We start from the raw sequence: 18,565 nt of genomic DNA, 5'->3' as shown, positions 1-18,565 counted from the left end.
ATCCCTTCATTATCCTGGGCATCCTGTCGGAAAGGCAGATTTCCCGGCCTTACCGCGCATCCCCCATGCCTGTGCATATCCGCCGTACCTGGTGAGGGTCATCCTGACCCTGGAGGTGGCTCACGGCTGCTCTTGATGGTGTGACCCTCTGTGCCGTAAAAGCCCGGACGCATGGTAGGTCACTGCGGAGCGCCCGGCTCCTTGAACTGCTGCTGTGGCGGTCCCCATGATGGTTCCGGGCCCGCCGCTCACTGCTGCCTCCTGACTCGGCAAGGCTGCAGCAAGTGCGGCGCGACTCTGAAAGGCGACGGAGGCGGCCTCCGGGCTGCCGATGGGGAGTGCCTGCCACGAGGGGCTGGGCCGCTGCTGTGGAGGCCGCTGCTGCCTGCTGTTTGGAGACGCCCGGAGAGGTTTCTGCTGCCAAGGTAGACCCGCCAAATGTATCTGCAGCGTCTGCCTGGGGACGTGGGGCTACGGGGGACGGTCAGGTCAAGGGCCGCCACCAGAGCACAGCGCGTGGGGAGACATTCCGAACTGGCCAGTGGGCCGAGTTATCTCTTCTGAGGTGGGAGACCTCGGGGGTCGGTCGGGCCTAGGGCCCCCACCGGAACAGAGCGCATGGGGTGGCAGTCCTGATGGGCCAGTGGGCCAGGTTATCTCTTCTGTGGTGGGGGACCTCAGGGGTCGGTCGGCCTAGGGCCCCCACCGGAATACGCCGTGTACCCTGGCAGACCAGACAGGCTGGTGAGCCGGGTTGTCTCTCTCACAGTGGAGGCCTTGGGGAAAGGTCGGGCCCAGGGCCTCACATTGACTCTTTCTAATGATACACCTGAGAGGGGCACGGCGGCTGCCATGAGGGAGAAAGCCACGTGGGTCGGTCGGGTCGAGAGCCCCTCACCTGCAGCAGCTGCGGGGACCGAGGGATGGCCCTGCTCTCTCCGCACTGGTACTGAGGACCTGCTGGTGTTGCATCCTCCTTCCTCCTGAGGGGCGGCTTGCACGCTGTGCTGTCTGTTGTGGCCCCCTCCTGTGTTCTGGAGCCTTGGCGTGGCATTGAGAGTGGGCCACGACACACTCAGTCTCTGTGCTTTACGACTGGCGGTGAGCTGGAGGGCAGTGGGGCTGAACTATACCCATCGGACCTCCGCTCTATCCTGCTCCCACCCCTGACGGAGTGATCGCTGTGGCGAGAGGCCATGTGTTGCCGGTGGCGGGGTCCGCCCTGTAGGTGGGGACCATGGGGGTCAGGCCGGGCCTAGGGCGCCTCACCTAAACACTCTTTGTGGGTTGTCGGCCAGTAAAACCTCCTGGAAGACGCGTATACTCTGCACAGAACTACCTTGGGGGTCCCTCAACTGAAGCGGCCGCAGATAGCTCTAAGTGACTCTTCCCGTAACCAGAGTCTGAGCTGTGGTACCACATATATACAAGGCGGGGTGCTTTCCTCACTTTCCCCATCTGTTGCATCCCCTGTGGCCCCTGTGTGGGGAGTCGAGCCGCCCAGTGGGACCCTATAACCATGGAAATCATGGCTGGGCACATCACTGGTTGGAACAAAACCGCCTTGCAGAGTGATCAATCTTAGCCACCGACGTGACCACTACACTGGGAAATCGCGGTGGTTTGACATCCCAGCCTCGCTCTCTATGAGAAGCGCTCAGCAGATCGGCATGGGCCACCGCGTAACAACACCCCTCGTGATGTGCCCCTTGGTGGCCCGGGTAGGACATTACTCAAGACCCCTGGATCAGCAGCTGCGATGAGTCAGCCTGACAGTGCCACCGAGCTGGACTTTGTACTGAAGTCGGTTGAACGGATTGGCAATGCCCTGGACTTGACCCGCACCTCCTTGGAAAACTGGATTGACATTATCACCTCGGACTTCACGCTTCTCTGGGCTGACCAACACAAACTCTCGGACCGGGTTCGCGATGCAGAGGCTACGCTGGCAGACCTTCAACCCCGATCCCGGAATTGCTCCTCCCCGCTTCAGGATCTACTGGACCTGGTGGATGATGCGGAGGGCCGTTCCCGCCGTAATAATGTGCGCGTGGTCAATCTCCCTGAAGGGACAGAGGGGCGGGACCCGGAGACCTTTACGGAAGCCTGGATGAAAGAGATCATGCCCTCTGGATCGCTCTTCCCACAAATCGTGGTGGAACGGGCCCATCGAATACCACTCGAAGGCCCCCTCCTGGAGCTCGCACTCGTCCCTTCTTATTTGGTGTCATGAACTTTGGATACAGAGATGCTATTCTAAGACGGCTGTAATGCCAGAAACCGGTCCTCGGAAGCTTGTTTCCGGTCCAGGGAAGGCATGGCTTGGCAGTTCGGGCTGGACTGTTCCCATGAGGCACAGGGTCAGACTGATTTGCATATGGCCATGTCTGAACTGGGGTGGCAGAGTGGGCTAAAGAACGGTGATGGATCAAACCCAGATCTTTTGACTGGGTGTGAGTGTTTGATTGGTTCAGATGCTCCGTCCATCACCACCCCCTTTTGTACCATTCTACGGGAGTTGGGCAAACAACCCGGCCCTAAGGTACAGAATGTCAACGTTTCTCTCTTTCCAGATTACAAGGCTCAGGTACAACGGAGACAAGCCACCTTCATCGTAGTAAAGAAACAACTCTGCGACCTGGACCTCCGCTACTCCTTACTCTTCCCAGCCAGATTGGGGGTCATTAGAGATGGCAACACAAAGTATTTTGACTCCCCCTTAGAGGCATGGGACTAGCTCGAGGAACATGGGTTGGCGACGGTGCTCAAATCTTCTGATGAGGTTCGACCCCTTGAACGCCCACGCGGAGGCAGATGCAGGGGGAGAGGAGCCAAGAGCGCGGGGTCTACAGTAGCCATCCCCAGCCTTGACCAGATCTGATTGGAACGCTAAGGGGCCCGGCCAGCAATAGCGGCCCTCCAGTCCTCCAGATCCCCGTCCCCAGTTATCTCTACTGCCTCTCCGCCCCAGTCCAGAGCCGCCAAATCCACATCTGAATGGTCCCTGGATGCGGACTTTCCCCCGCTCCGGGGTATCACCCCACAAACTGCAGACGGCATTATTTGACTTTTGATTTGTATACATGTTAGAACACCATAGTGCTCCAGGGCATGTTTCATTTCGTACTTTTGTGATGCTCTATCTCCTGCTCTCTTGGGGGAATTGAAGGGGACGGTCTTTACATGGACTCCTCTCTCTCACTGGTCTATTTTCCCCCCAAAGTCATACAATGACACTAGTCCTGTAGCCATGATTTGGCATGATTGTTTGGGCAGTTCCTCATGTTGGGGTTCTGCTCTTTTCCTGTTGCAAGGTTTCCTGCTGCCCCACTTTCTTACTTTTCTCCCCCTGTATGAGTCGCCACCCCTACAGACCTACTGTCTCTCCGTCCTTCCCATCCAAGGGGGTCCACCGCACGTGGGGCCCCGCACCACACGGGTAGGGCACACTGATCTCACTTGTCCCGATGACTGACCTTAATGTCCTAAATTGGAATGTTAGGGGCATCCAGACACCTTCTAAGCGTTCGCCGTTTACGCCTATTTGCAGTGTCACAAGACGAGTGCTCCATTTTTACAGGAGACGCACCTGGCATCTGTTGAAGCTACCCGCTTACGCCGACGTTGGCCTGGCCAGATATACAGTACCAACTATTCGTCCATGGCTAGAGGGGTGATGATATGGGTTAAGGCAGGGGTCTCATGGGAGGAGAAGGAAGTCCTGACAGACCCAATGGGGCATTACGTCCTGCTAAGTGGCAGACTGAATGGCCAAACAATTTTGCTAGGTTCCTTATATGCCCCCAATGTTGCGCAGGGCACCTTTCTGAGTGATCTCTCAGAGATATTGCTCCGGTGGAGGGATGTCCCGTGGCTCCTGGGAGGTGATTTTAATGCAGTACTCGACGTATCCCTTGACCGCTCCTTTCCCCCTCTCACTACTACTGCAGCTTCCTCTAATGCTCGCCTTTTAAATGCCTAGCTGGGTAACTGGGCTCTTTCAGATGTTTGGCAGGAACATCATCCTCACATGTGCGCCTCGACCGTATACTTGCATCTGCAGCCCTCCTCCCCTTGATACAAACAACTGATTATCTTGGTCGGACACACTCTGATCATAACCCCTTGGTGATGCACCTGGCCTGGGGGACGCAACCCCCTCCGGTTCAGACCTGACGCCTGCAGACCGCGACTCAGGAAGACCCCCTCTTCCGAAGCTCGCTGGAATCATCGATAGCTAGCTATTTTGCACTTAATACCGGTTCCATGAACTCGGTTCTTACTGAATGGGAGGCCTTTAAGGTGGTGGTTAGGGGTCATTGTCTGGGACAGACTTGGTGTATTCGCAGAAAATTGGACACCTCACTGGCCCACATTGAGGGACGGCTGCTCTTACTCGAGTCACAGATTGTCACCAACCCGGCGCGACAACAGCACCTCAATGTTGCCCATACCGAACAGGAGGCACTTCTGGATCGCCTGCGTTGCCACAACTATTTGGTGCATTCAATCCGCTCTCACTCTGCCGCAGACAAAGCCGGGAGACTACTTGCTTATTTGATTAGACAAGAACATCCCCAACGCCCCATACATTTCTTACTAGACAACCTTGGTAGGGAGCGCAGCACCCCGAGAGACATTCACACACTGATGACTGAACACTACACTCGCCTATATGAGACCCTCCTGACGGGCAACGCCCAAATATGTGGGATCCTTCCTGGACACGGTGGAGTTGCCCACTCTAACGATAGACCAGTCCCTAGAGCTGGACTCTCCTCTAGCTGAGGATGAAATACGAGACGCATTGCGTTCCTTGTCCTCTGGTAAAACACCGAGGCCGAACTGCCTCCCAACGGAGTTTTTCAAAACCTACACGGAACACTTGGTGCCGCACCTACACTCGATGTATCTGGAGGCAATCTCGGAAGGGACTCTGCCCCCAAACATGCGTACCACTAATGTGGTGTCTCTGTCGAAACCTGGTAAGGACCCAGCGTCTCCCGGCTCCTATCGGCGGATTGCAATATTGAACTCAGATTATGAGCTCATGGCAAAGGTCTTATGCCGCTACTTTCGGGTGGCGGAATATGCCCCCATCGCCTGGCCTCGCTCTGGTTGCATGGTATTAGACCTTGAGAAGGCCTTTGACTCGCTGGCCTCGAACTTCCTTTTTGCTGCCCTGGTTCGTTTTGGGGTTGGTCCCTACTTCCTGGGCTTGGTGCAACTGTTATATCGTAATCCATCGGTTCAGGTTTGGACGGGCACATATATTCCAGATCCGATTCGGGAGGGACATGGGACCCGGCAGGGATGCCCGTTGTCCCTGCTACTAATAGCTTTAGTGGTGGAGCCGCTGGCGGCCCATATCCGCACGCATGTCGATATGGGAATTGAGCTAGGCGATGGCATACACACCATTTCGCTCTACGCAGATGACCTGTTACTATATGCTCGGGACCTTCATGACATTCCCCCTTCCCTTGATCGAGCCCTTAGCCATTTTGCGGGTGCAAACCCGACAAAATCCATACTTTCTCCGTTCTTAGGGCATACTCCTGATCCAGGCTACACGCTTGGGGGGATGCCTGTGGCCTGGTGCATCGACCCTTTTCGCTATTTGGGGGTCTGGGTTTATCGCACCAAAGCTGACCTCTTTGACTGGAATGTTGTCCGAGCTGCCACGGCGATTCGATCTCAGATGGGTTTCTGGAAGACTCTCCCATTGGTGATCTCTGGTAGCATTGCCCTGGTTAAAATGGTGGCTCTTCCCCGCCTTCTCTATTACTTTGCCACTTTACCCCTCATCATCTCCCCTCCCTTCTTAAAGCAATGGGAAAAGGTAGTGCCGGATTTCATAAGGGGGACATCATGGCACAGAGTGGACATGGGAAAGCTTTATCTGCCTAGTGAGCTGGTCGGCCTTGCGGTACACAATTTCGAACATTACTACCTGGCCTCCCAACTGCAATGGATCGCCAGGTGGATGTCCTCCCGTTATTTACTGGACACGGCCTCTCTGCAGCCTCCGCTACAGCTGAAAACCCTTTTACAGATTTTCCATCCTTGCTCCACACTTAGACCCCCCGATATTTTTCTCCTCACTGTAGTGCCCAAATGCTTCCGTAGGTGCCTTTTCCTCACTAGAACCACTGTCCCATACGCACCTGCCATCCCGCTGTTGGGAACTCCACGGGGGGGGACACCTACACGACGGCGGCGGAGTTACATCACTGCGCCTCGGAAGGAATACAAGAATTGGGGGACCTCTTTCAGGAGGGCACTCATTCTATTCTAGGAACTCATAGCAGAGGAGAATCTACATCCTGGGCAGTTGTTATTACACAAAACACTCATAGCTTCGTTAGCGTCCAAATGGGGTGCACTCATTCAGGAACCTCCCACACACCACACTTTGCAGTACCTTCACGTGATGGGGAGAGGGGGATATCTCACGCGCTGGTTCGCATCTTCACTTCGACAACACATGGAAGCAGATTTCGCATGACTTCATTGGGAGGGGACCCTGGGAAGGGCGTTTACAGATAGGGAATGGATGGCTGCCCGAGGCAGTCCGACCCGCATCCCTCGTAATCAGCGATTCAAGCAGATACCATTTTTTCATACTGCACCATGCCTACCTTACCCCAGCCCAAATCAACAGGTACTTCCTCCGCATAGATGCGGCTTGACCCCGTTGCCGCCAATTAGATGCCGACTTGCTTCATATGCTTTGGGGTTGCTCGGCCCTGACTGACTATTGGAACACGGTGACGGCTACCCTCACAAGTTGCACCTCCCGCACCATTCCCTGAACCTGGGAAGCCCATGTACTGCACCTCTTCAGCAGAAACAAGAATATAGAGTTGCCACACGGTTTCTAGACCTAGGTCTAATAACAGCCAAGTGCATGATCACCAAGCGATGGAAATCCCCCCTGTCGCCCCACCCACTTGCTTGGCGCCGATCCCTGCTTTACTGGGCGAAAGCAGAGGGTGCAGCGCTACGAAGAGAGGACCTACTTGGCATTAGTATGTTCCCCGCTGGCGCCTCAATGGGATTTAATGGTCTCCAAACTTTTGGGGCAGACACTGACACAGGGACCCCAACTGCATTACAGAGGATTATCACTCAGGGTACATCCCCCACTGGCGTGAATGCGGACTAACGTTCAATTTTTGTTTTTTTGGGGTTACCCCCAGGCTGCACAAAATTCTCTGCAGACTACACGTCTCATGCTTATTGGGATGAACTGTGCACACATGTGACTGAATATGTTATTTATTGATGTTGAAAACTCCAGTTGAGTCAAAACAATTACTCATGTGGCTTGACAAGTTCCTCACCTTACAAGTCATGCGTAGTGGGTATAGTCTGAACTGATAAAAGAAATTTGGGAACTGAGATAAAATGGTCTAATGTGGTATTTTATTGTCTGCTGATGAAACTGCCTCAAAATACAGAGAAGTGGTAGTGAAATTTGGTATTTAACAGTCTGTCAACATTCCTTGCTCATTTTGGCTCTTATTGTTATTTTTAACCTTTATTCCTCAGTTGATGTGAACCTGTGGTCAACCAACAAATAAGGATCTAATGCAGCGGCGGCTCCTCCGCTATGGCAGAAGAGCGTCGCCCACCCCAAAAAGAACGGCAGGAAAGGCAGAATAATACGATAATAAACACTTGTTTTATTTCTCCTTTCCTGACAAGTTTCGAGTCGGGCCTGGGGGTGACAGGCACTGAGGAGAGTGGTAGTGCACTACCTTCACTGCGCATGATGGTTTGACCGGCCGTCTCAGGCCGGCCAAACCAGCATGCACAGTAAAAGCTCTCTCCAACCCCCAACAATGCAGCTGGGTTGGAGAGAGCAGGCACAGACTTCCAATCTGTCTTGTAGCGCAAATAGAGGGCGCTAAGGCCAAGTCTGAAGCTGCTCTCATGCATGAGAACAGCTTCAGGATTGGCCGCAGGGCACTGTGGGAGCCTGTGTCGTCTGGAGAATAGGAAAAGCAGAAGAGCACGGCGCTGCCAGCTGGAGGGAAGGTTTTTTTTTATTACCCGTGACCACTATGCTCTTGTTCCTCCCCACCTCTGCCCGCCGCTTGTCCAGCACACCAGCCACTATTGATCTAATGAAATATCAGGTACTACAAGAATGATGTTCAAACTGTTCTTTACTCATACAATGAACCACATTTTTGGTTCATTTCATTTACACATGCTTACCCATCCAGACTTCACCAAATTGTCCTGCACCCAGTTTTTTCTCCAGCTTTACAGACTCTCTGGGAATTTCCCATTCATCGTAACCCCACTGTGCCTTGGGGTTTGCTGAAGGGCAAGGGACTGTCAGCATGTGGCATAAGCCATCCGAATTTCCTGACATGAAGGAAAATAATATATATTCAGATATATATGAATACGCAAAATTAAGAGTAGATGGGACATGTGATTGTAACATTCAGCACTTGTAAAAAAAAACCACAGACCAACTATATTCCATTTCACTGGTTATGTCTGAGTAATGGAGAAAATAGAAACAAAACATAACATAGTACCACAGCAATCTATCAATCAATCAATCAATCAGGCATTTGTTAAGCGTGACTACTCACCCGTACAGGTCACAAGGCGCTGGGGGGTGAGTGGGGTTAACAAGCTTCAGTCCATCAAGGGGGGCTCTGTTGAAGAGCCAGGTTTTGAGGTTTCTTGCGAAGATGGGGAGCGATCGTGTCTGTCTGAGGTGGTGCGCAAAGGTGTTCCAGGCTTGGGCCACGAGGAAGGAGAAGGAGCGGCCTCCCGATCTGGTCTTTCTGGTGCGGGGAACCACAGTGTAGGAGAGCTGGGTTGATCATAGGGTCCTCTGGGGTGTGTGGAATTTGAGTCGGCTGTTCAGGTAAGCTGGTCCGATGTTGTGGAGGGCCTTGTGGGCGTGGGTGAGTATCTTGAAGGTGACTCTAGCTTCAATAGGGAGCCAGTGGAGTGTGCACAGGTGTTGGGAGATGTGGCAGTGGCTTGGCAGGTCGAGGACTAGTCTTGCGGCAGCGTTCTGGATGTTCTGTAGCGTGCAGGTGAGGTTTTTGTTTATTCCGGCGTAGAGTGCGTTGCCGTAGTCGAGTCTAATGGTGACAAAGGCGTGAGTGACAGTCTTTCTGTGGCTCGGAGTCCAGGATGATTCCCAGGTTGCGTGGTGGTCCGTGGGGGTGGCCGGGCTTCCGAGGGCGGGGGCCACCAGGTGTTGTTCCAGCCAATGGGGTTTGGGCCCATGATGAGTACTTCTGTTTTGTTGGTGTTCAGTTGTAGGCAGCTGTTTTTCATCCATTTGGCGACGGCTTCCATGCCTTCTCGAAAATTGTGTCTGGCGGTATTGGGTTCGTTGGATAGGGAGAGGTTGAGTTGGGTGTCGTCTGCATATGACACAATGTTGAGTCTCTAGGTTCTGACGATGGGGGCTAGCGGAGCCATGTAGACGTTGAAGAGTGTAGTGCTGAGGTAGGACCCCTGGGGGGCTCCGCAGGTGGTAGGTGTAGGGTCTGAGAGGAAAGGGGGGAGTCTGACCCGCTGCGGTCTGCCGGAGAGGAAGGAGCGGATCCAGTTGAGGGCATTGTCTTGGATCCCTGCGTCGTGGAGTCTGCGTATTAGGGTGCGGTGAGAGACTGTGTCGAACGCCGCTGAGAGGTCAGGGAGGATGAGGGCTGCTGTTTCTCCTTTGTCCAGTAGGGTGCGGATGTGGTCTGTTGCAGCAAGGAGGGCGGTTTCAGTACTGTGTTTTGCTCCCGATGAATGTGGCGAGTTGGCTGTTGATGGCTTTCTTGATGACTTTCGCTGGGAACGGAAGCATGGAGATGGGTCTGTAGTTTTTGAGGTCGGTGGGGTCCGCCAAGGGTTTCTTCAGGAGGGGGTTGACCTCGGCGTGTTTCCAGTCGTCAGGGATAGTGGCAGTTGCCAGGGAGCGGTTGATGGTGTGGCAGAGCATGGGTGCAATGGTGTGGCCGGCTCAGTTGAAAATGTGGTGGGGGCAGGGGTCCGTTGGGGGCCCCGAGTGGATTTACTTCATCGTCTTCAGTGTGTCTTCGGTGGTGAGGGCTGTCCAGTTGTCGATCAAGGACTGCAGGATGTCGGGGTGGTTGGTGAGGGTTCAGTGTGTTGGTTGTCTTCGTCGAAGTTGTCATAGATGCTCTTGATTTTGTGGTGAAAAAGGTACTGAGTTTGTCGCAGAGGTCTTGTGAGGGAGGGATGTCGGTGGACTCGCTGGTGGGTTGGGCGAACTCCTTGATGATGTTGAAGAGTTCTTTGCTGTTGTCTGCGTGAGTGGAGATTCCGTCTTCAATCGCTTTTTTCCTTGTTTTTCTGCTGAGTTGGTAGTGGGCGTTGGTGACGGCTCTGAAGTTGTTGTGGGCTTCTGTGGATTTGGTGTCCTTCCAGGCATTTTTGAAGCGGCGGCAAGTGCGTCCCGACTCTCGAAGTTCGGTGGTAAACCAACTGGCTTTCTTGGCGTGGGTGGTGTTGTTTTTCTTGAGGGGGGCTATGGTATTGGCGCTGTCGGAGATCCATCTGTGCAGGGTTCGGGCTGCGGTGTTGGGGTTGTCGTTTTCCGCGATGGTTATGGTGGAGTTGCTGAGTGATGAGGTTAGCTGGTCATCGGTGATTCTGGTCCAGTTTCTTCGTGGGTGCAGGTGCAGGTGTCTGTGAATGGTGGGTGTTCTGAAGGTGAAGTAGATGCATCGATGGTCAGTCCATGGGAGTTCGGTGGTGTGGCTGAAGGTGATGGAGTTACCTGTTTTGAAGAGGGGGTTGAGGGTGTGTCCTGCTGAGTGTGTGGGTTCGGTCACAATCTGGCAGAGTCCAATGTTGTGGAGGTTGTCCAGGAGGGATGTGGTGCTGGGGTCCAGTTGGTTGTTGAGGTGGAAGTTGAGGTCTTCCAGTAGGGTGTAGTTGGTGGACGCGATGGCAAGCGGGAGATGATGTCCGAAATGGAGTTAGCAAAAAGTCTGCGGGGGCCATGGGGTCGGTAGAGGAGGGTTCCTCCTGGCTGGCCAGTATCTTGAAGTGAAGGTGTTGCATCAGGTCTGTGGGCTCGTCAGGGAGTGTGCTCAGGTGTAGGGTGGATTTGTGGACGATGGCGATTTCTCCTCCTGGGTGGCTGGGCAATTCTTCCTGGAGATCTTGTATCCTTGGGGAATGGCGATGGCGATGTCCGGTCCCGAGGTGGTGTTGGTCCATGTTTCGGTGAAGAACGCTACGTCCGGGGTGGTGCTGTCTAGGAGGTCCCAGATTTCGGTGGTGTGTTTGTGGAGGGATCGGACATTGAGGAGGATGCATTGCAGGGTCTTCGGTTGCACCGGGTCTGTGGTCTTGGCAGTGTTGCAGGTGTGCCGGCAGCGGTGACAGCTGAAGGGTCCATGGGTGTCGGCTGGTGATGCTAGCTTGCAGTTATTGTTGCGTCCTGGGTTGAGATCGTGGAGTGCCACTGGGTCGTAGCAATAAAGGAAGACACTAATTTCACACAATTGTACTTATCCTAATTATTGGAACACTTGAGAGAGTCCGCTGGGAAATATTTAAATGACAACAGGTATCAGTAAGAAGGGGTCTGAGTGACTGGGCCACGTATTCACTATGACCAATGGAATGAAGTTGGATAAAGTATTTGGGAATGTATATTTCAGAAACCCTGTTCAGACATGGGAAGGCAATGTGGGCCCACTGACGGAGAAGCCTAGAAGGGATATTCTACATTGGGCTACCATCGAGAAAACTATGCTCCGCCTCTCTTCCGCTTGCCCATACTCTCTGCACCTGTTGAAGCAGAGGGCGCTCCTTCTCTCACATAACAACAAAGACCTGGAGCAGCCTCTCTACGCACCTCTGGACCATCACCTCACTTCTGGAATTTCGAATGGCCCTCAAGACCTGGCTGTTCGAATAAGCCTTCTGGGCCTGCAAGCCCCATGATACCCTAACTGGTGATTAACCCCAATTTATAAATCCTGATTGATTGACTGATTTCCTACATTGGACTAAATTCCTGATATTCCTCAAGTTCAGAGTTGCACCGTTTAAATGTGTTGCTCGCCCTAGGATGCCCTGCAAAACATTCCACCACAAAATACCAACACAACATTTTAATCGTCTAGCTTCCACGGTTAGGCCGTTCTAACATGCAACTGGGCCCCAAGAGTCAGCATGGCTAAATGTTGCAAATTGTCGTTTGATGGCGGTCCCGGAATCAGTGAGCCAGTGACACACCAGTGGTGTAAAACTAGAGTCCACAGCCACCGCACTGCGGGGGGGGGGGAGCACCTCAGCACAGTACACTTATTGGGTCTGGGACCACAGTGGTAGGTGGTGAGTCGGGATGGAGTAGTTTCTGTCCTGTAACTCCAGTTCTGTAGTAGGGGTATCTCTGTTATAGTCATAATCTAGTGAATAGTCCCGCCCATGTGCGTGGACCCCGGAGCAATCAAAAATAATCTCTTACAGTGTCAAAAAATGCAGAAAATGCATAGACACTTAAGAGAGAATTTAAAGACAGATAATGCAGCCAAAAAGGCTACACTGTCCAGTACTTCAACTAGAAATTCCACCATAAAATCCACAAAACAGCAAAGCCTGTACAGATTTCCCTTGCTTAACAGCAAAATCCCTCAGGAATGATAGAGAGAAGAACCTGGACAGACAAGCCCCATAGGCTGCCATTATGTGGCTTAATTAGGATACTGTGCCTTTAAGGAACCTTCCAGAACCTTCTCTCAGTATCCCAGAATGCACAGCAGGTCCAACTTAGCCTCAGTTCTTTTCGAAGGCGTAGAAAACGCCAGACCTGTAGCATTATGATCATGAACAACACTCCACCGGGGAGGCGGGAGGGCGCTTATGACTATAACAGAGATACCCCTACTACAGAACTGGAGTTACAGGACAGAAACTACTCCTTCTGTAGTAGGGGATCTCTGTGTATAGTCATAATCTAGTGAATAGAATGGCAAGCCCATCCCCACACCAAGCGGCGGTGGAGAGTAAAATAACGCCACTACTGTGCGAACAGATTCCGCAGCGAAGCCTGCCCAACCTGAGCGTCTGCCCTGGCATCAGAGTCCAGGCAGTAATGCTTAGCAAAGGTATGGACCGACTTCCAAGTGGCCGCCTTGCAGATCTCTGCAATGGGAACATTACGGAGCATAGCTGTCGTAGCAGCCTTGCCCCTGGTGGAATGAGCCTTAGGTTTGCCCCCTAAGGTCTTATTAGCTTTGCAGTAACACAACTGAATGCAGGACACAATCCACCTAGAGATGGACTGTTTAGAGGTAGCAAGACCCGTCCTGACTGAACCATAATTGATGAACAATTGGTCTGACCTACGAACATCTTTAGTCTTATCAAGATAAAACTTCAGCACCCTCCGCACATCCAGGGAATGTAAAGACCTTTCCGCCGGAGAGGAAGGGTTCTGAAAGAACGTAGGCAAAGTGATAGTCTGATTGATATGAAAATCAGAAACAACCTTGGGAAGAAACTTAGGGTGAGTACGCATAACAACTTTAGCATTATGAAATACAGTATAAGGTTCTTGGCAACACAATGCCTGGATCTCACTCACCCTGCGGGCCGATGTAATGGCCACGAGGAACGCCGCCTTCCAGGACAGGTGCTGCAACGAAGCCTTATGAATGGGTTCAAAAGGCTCCTTCATCAACCTGGACAGCACCACATTCAAGTCCCATGAAGGCGAAGGAAGCCTGACAGGAGGGAACACTTTCTTCAAGCCTTCCAAAAAATCTTTGATCACAGGGATCTGGAAAAAGGAAGTCTGTGAAGGTCCTTTCCTGTAGGCAGTCAAAGCAGCCAGGTGAACCTTAATGGAATGGACATTAAGGCCCGACTGCGCCAGATGAAGCAGATATGGAAGGATGACATCCTCCTTGCATGACGTAGGGTCATAGTTCCTAGACCTGCACCAGATGCAAAACCTCTTCCACTTGTAAGCATAGGAAGTCCTAGTGGAAGGTCGCTTAGCCTCCTTCAGTATGCCCATACAATCCTCTGGGAGATTCAGATGGCCATATTGTACTATTTCAGGAGCCATGCCGCCAAACTCAAAGACGAGAGGTTGGGGTGCACCATCCGCCCCCCGAACTTCGTGAGAAGGTCCGGCCTGCACGGCAGCTTCATGTGAGGAAGGAGAGATCGGTGAAGTAGGTCCGTGAACCACCACTGTCTGGGCCATTCCGGGGCAATCAGAATCATCCTCGCCCTGGAGTGAGACAACTTGATGAGAACCGCCGGAATCAGGGGAATTGGTGGAAAAGCGTACAGAAAGCTGTTCGACCAGTCGATCCATAACGCGTTCCCCAGCGTCCCTGGCTGGTAGTACCTGGAGGCGAAGCCTCGGCATTTGCTGTTTTCGGCGGTGGCGAACAGATCTACGTCTGGAGTTCCCCACCTTGCGAAGACTTCTCCCAGTACTTCGTCGTTTATGACCCATTCGTGGTTTTCCTGCACGATTCTGCTCAGTTCGTCTGCCTGAACATTCTGCACACCTGGCAGATGGGTGGCCGTAATCGACAGTCCTCGAGCCAGAAGCCAATGCCAGATCGCCTGCGCCTCCTGCGACAGAGTGCGCGATCTCGAGCCCCCCTGCTTGTTGAGGTAATACATCGTCGTCGTGTTGTCCGTCTGAACAAGCAGAGAGTTGGTCTGAAAGGACGGATGAAAGGCCTTCAGCGCCAAGTGAACAGCCCTCAGTTCCAGGAAATTGATGTGGTACGTGGACTCCGTCGGGGACCACGTCCCTTGAATTTGCAGGTCTCCAGAATGCGCCCCCCAACCCTGGAGAGACGCATCCGTCACGATGGTCTGCGTGGGAATGTCCTTGTGGAAGGGAACGCCTCTGAGGAGATTCTCCTTCGAGCACCACCACTTCAGAGACTGAAGAGCATGTAGAGACAGTCGTATCCTGTCGTCCCAGGAACCTCTCCTCTGGTCCCACTGATCCTCCAAGCACTCCTGCAGAGGTCTCATCCGAAGCCGTGCGTGAGGAGTGAGAAAGATGCAAGAGGCCATCGAACCCAGTAGAGAAGACACCGTCCTCACAGTTGTAGACGGAGTTTTCATGAGAGCCTGAGCCTTCCGAACGAGTGATAAACGTCGCTCTTCCGAAGGAGACACGCTTGCTGACAGCGTATTGATGGAGGCCCCCAAGTACTGGATGCACTGTACCGGAACCGGGACCGACTTGGACATGTTGATGTGCAACCCCAGCTTGTTCAAGAGAACGCACGTCTTCTGGAAGTGTGCTTGAGCTTCCGAGAAGGAGGAGGCTTTGATCAACCAATCGTCCAGGTACGGGTAGACAAACACCTTGTTCTTCCTCAGGTGTGCCGCTACCACTGCCATACATTTTGAGAATGTCCTGGGTGCAGACTTCAGTCCGAAGGGCAGCACCGTGTACTGATAGTGATTGGTGCCGACTTGAAAGCGCAGAAATTTTCTGTGTTTGCATGCAATGGGCACGTGGAAGTATGCGTCCTGTAGATCTATGGCACACATCCAGTCTCCCCGTTGCAGCTGAGGGTAGATCTGATGCAACGACAGCATGCAAAACTTTTCTCTGCGAATCCACTTGTTTGCCTGCCGCAAATCCAGAATGGGCCTGAACTCGTTTTTGTCCTTCTTGCGGACAAGAAAGAACCGAGAGTACAGACCTCTTCCTCTTTGAGACAGAGGTACGTCTTCGATCGCCCTTTTCCTTAGCAGAACGTCCGCCTCCGTCTGAAGCTCGCGCAGTTGATACTGCGAGCTGACGGGAGGAATCGATGGAGGAGGGCCGGTGAAACGTAGACTGTATCCATTGCAAACAATATTCAGCACCCACTTGTCCTGAGTAATTTTTCTCCACTCTGCCAGAAAAAATTGAACGCTTCCCCCCACCGGAGCGGGTAACGGACGAGGGGGAAGTAACAGCTCAGGGACGGGACCCGGCCGGGCCCTTGGTCGCGGTAGAGGACTGTTGACGACCTCTACCACCCTGTCGCTTCTGGAAGGGCTGCCTGTACTGCTGCTGCTGCTGCCGCTGTTGATGTTGACCAGCAGACTGCCCCCTTCCACGACCCTGCGACCCAAACCGACGTTGGTACTGTCGGAAGGGTTTCTTTTCCTTGGGCTTCTCCAAGCCCACTGCCGTCAGGGTCTCCGCTTCGGCCTTCATCCTGGCCATCTCATCATCCGCGTGCTTCCCGAAGAGGGTATCTCCGGAAAACGGGAGATTCGCCACGCGTTGCTGTGCCTCCGGTTTCAACGATGTCAACCTGAGCCAAGCATGGCGTCTCTGGTGAATCCCGTGGCAATATCCGTGCGCGGACAGCAACGATATGTCTGCTGCGGCGCCGATGGCCTGATTAGAGACCAGCATCCCCTCCTTGACGATCTCCACAAAGTCCTCCTTGCGGTCTCGAGGGACGAGGTCTGCGAACTGCTCCATCGAGTCCCAAAGGGACCGGTCGTAACGTCCCAGCAAAGCCGAGTCACTGGCTGCCTTCATGGACGAGGCGGATGTCCCACACGCCTTGCGACCAGCCGAATCGATCCACCGGCTCTCCTTGTCCGGAGGCACCGTGGACGCAGGGGAGGTGGCATGAAGCTTCCGAGCAGCAGTCACGATGACTGAATCCGGTACCGGGTCCTTCCTCAAGAAGGCTGGGTCTGAGTCCGGAGCCCTGTACTTTTTCAGTATCCTGGAAGGTACAGATTTCACCGTTGCCGGCGTCAGGAATAGCTGTTCGGCGGGCTCAAGGAGCCCCGGCACCAGAGGTAACAGGGGGCGAGACAAGTGCCTTTTGTGTAAAGTCTCAAAGATTACCGAGGTAGAAGCCGTAGGCGCTTCAACCTCAATGCCCAACTTCGCCGCACCACGCAGGAGAACCTCCTGAAATGTGCTAATATCGTCTATCGGAGACACCCTAGTCTCCGGCGAATCGGACAGCGTGGGCGAGTAGGAACGGGTCCCAGATGGAGAACGTGACCTGGACCGACGTCTCTTGTGATGATGCCTGGATCGTGAAGAAGATCCACGGCCACTCCTTGATCTGTCCCGTCTCCCCGAGCGAGATCTCGACCTCTTGGGCCTCGGACGCTCCTTCGGCCTCCCAGGGTCAGGAGCTCTAGGCTTCTTAGGAGTCTTCTTCGGAGGCGTCGGAAACTTAGGCATCGACACCCCCCTCGGTGGGATCGGGGGTGGAGGAGTAACCGGACGCGGGTCCCGCGGAGCCGGTTTCGGAGGTGGGGTAGGGGCCTTTGGAGGAGGACCCATCGGCATAGCAGGCCGCGGAGGAGGTGTAGACGGCCTCATCGGAGTATCCACCCCGGAATGCGCCAGTCCCGGCGAGCCACCATCTCTTCCAGAGCGTGGGGAACCCCCCACAGGCTTGGGCCTGTCCTTAGGACCTCCAGACGCTGAAGACCGGTGTCCAGACGACGACCGATGTCCCCTCGACGTCGAACAGTCCTTCGGCGTCGACCGAATCACACTCCTCGACGTCGAACCGTGTCTCCGTCTCGACGTCGACCCCGACCAGATCGACGAGCCACGAAACCTCGACGACGGGCGATGGTGCCTCGACGGCGACCTCGACCCCTTCGCCGGCCTCGACGTCGACTTCCTGGATCGCTTCGACGGCGACCCTTTGGACCTTCTCGACGTCGATCTCCTTGACCGTCTCGACGTCGATCTCCTTGACCGTCTCGACGTCGGCCGTTTGGAATGCTTCGACGTCGACCTCTTCGGCGCCGGAGACGCCTTTCGTCTCGACGGCGACCTCGACGACGAGGATCCCCTCGACGACGATGTCCTCGACGGCGAACGGCGGTGTCGCCTCGACGGCGAGCGCCGACGCCGGGCCCTCCGATGTCGATCACTCGACGCCGACAGCGACGACGAGGATATCGACACCGGCTTCGACGGCGGCCGGAACACGTTCCTCGACGTCGACGGGCGACGTTTTCTCGACCCAGAGCCCTGGGGAGACCTGGAACTGGCCGTTGACCGTCCCCTCGACGTCGTGGTCAGCGCAACCGACCCAGACGGAGACCTTGGGCGAGGGCTGGTCTTCCTGCCCCTGGGGAGCCCCCCAGAGGCCTCAGCATGGGTAGAAGGAGCCCCTCCTGACCCACCTCGTGCCTTCAGCTTTCTCTCCTCCAGTCCCTGAAGCCTGATCTTCTTCCTCTCCTTCAGGGTCCTTCCAGAGAAGCTTCTGCAGATCCTACACTCCTCAGGAATGTGGGAAGAGGGAAGGCAGAGAATACAGACCTCATGGGAGTCTGTCTTGGCCTTCTTTCTTGAGCACTCAGGGCATTTGTCGAATAATGCAGGCATTATGGACAAAAAAGAGTGCAGAAACACAGAAAGAAAGTCACCAAAGTACTTTAAAAGCACCAAAAATCGAAATCAGTGTAAAACACTAACAAAAACCCTTGAAAAGGGAGAGCTCAATGCTCCAGGGTCCTGCTTGCAGGAGCCGGAAAAAAGAACTGAGGCTAAGTTGGACCTGCTGTGCATTCTGGGATACTG

The 18,565-nt window shown here is 54.0% G+C and overlaps 1 protein-coding gene across 3 annotated transcripts in view; it reads right to left on the bottom strand.

Moving 5' to 3' along the window:
• Positions 1-18,565, bottom strand: part of BLK (BLK proto-oncogene, Src family tyrosine kinase) — a 410,535-nt gene that overhangs the window by 82,474 nt on the left and 309,496 nt on the right. For all 3 annotated transcript variants that reach the window (XM_078647570.1, XM_078647568.1, XM_078647569.1), the window contains one exon: positions 8,227-8,379. In XM_078647570.1, coding sequence (XP_078503696.1) covers positions 8,227-8,379 — 153 coding nt within the window. The remainder of the gene's footprint in view (positions 1-8,226; positions 8,380-18,565) is intronic.

This window comes from Lissotriton helveticus, chromosome 6 (genome assembly GCF_964261635.1).
Source record: "Lissotriton helveticus chromosome 6, aLisHel1.1, whole genome shotgun sequence".
NCBI lineage: Eukaryota > Metazoa > Chordata > Amphibia > Caudata > Salamandridae > Lissotriton > Lissotriton helveticus.
This window is presented reverse-complemented; position numbering and strand designations above follow the sequence as displayed.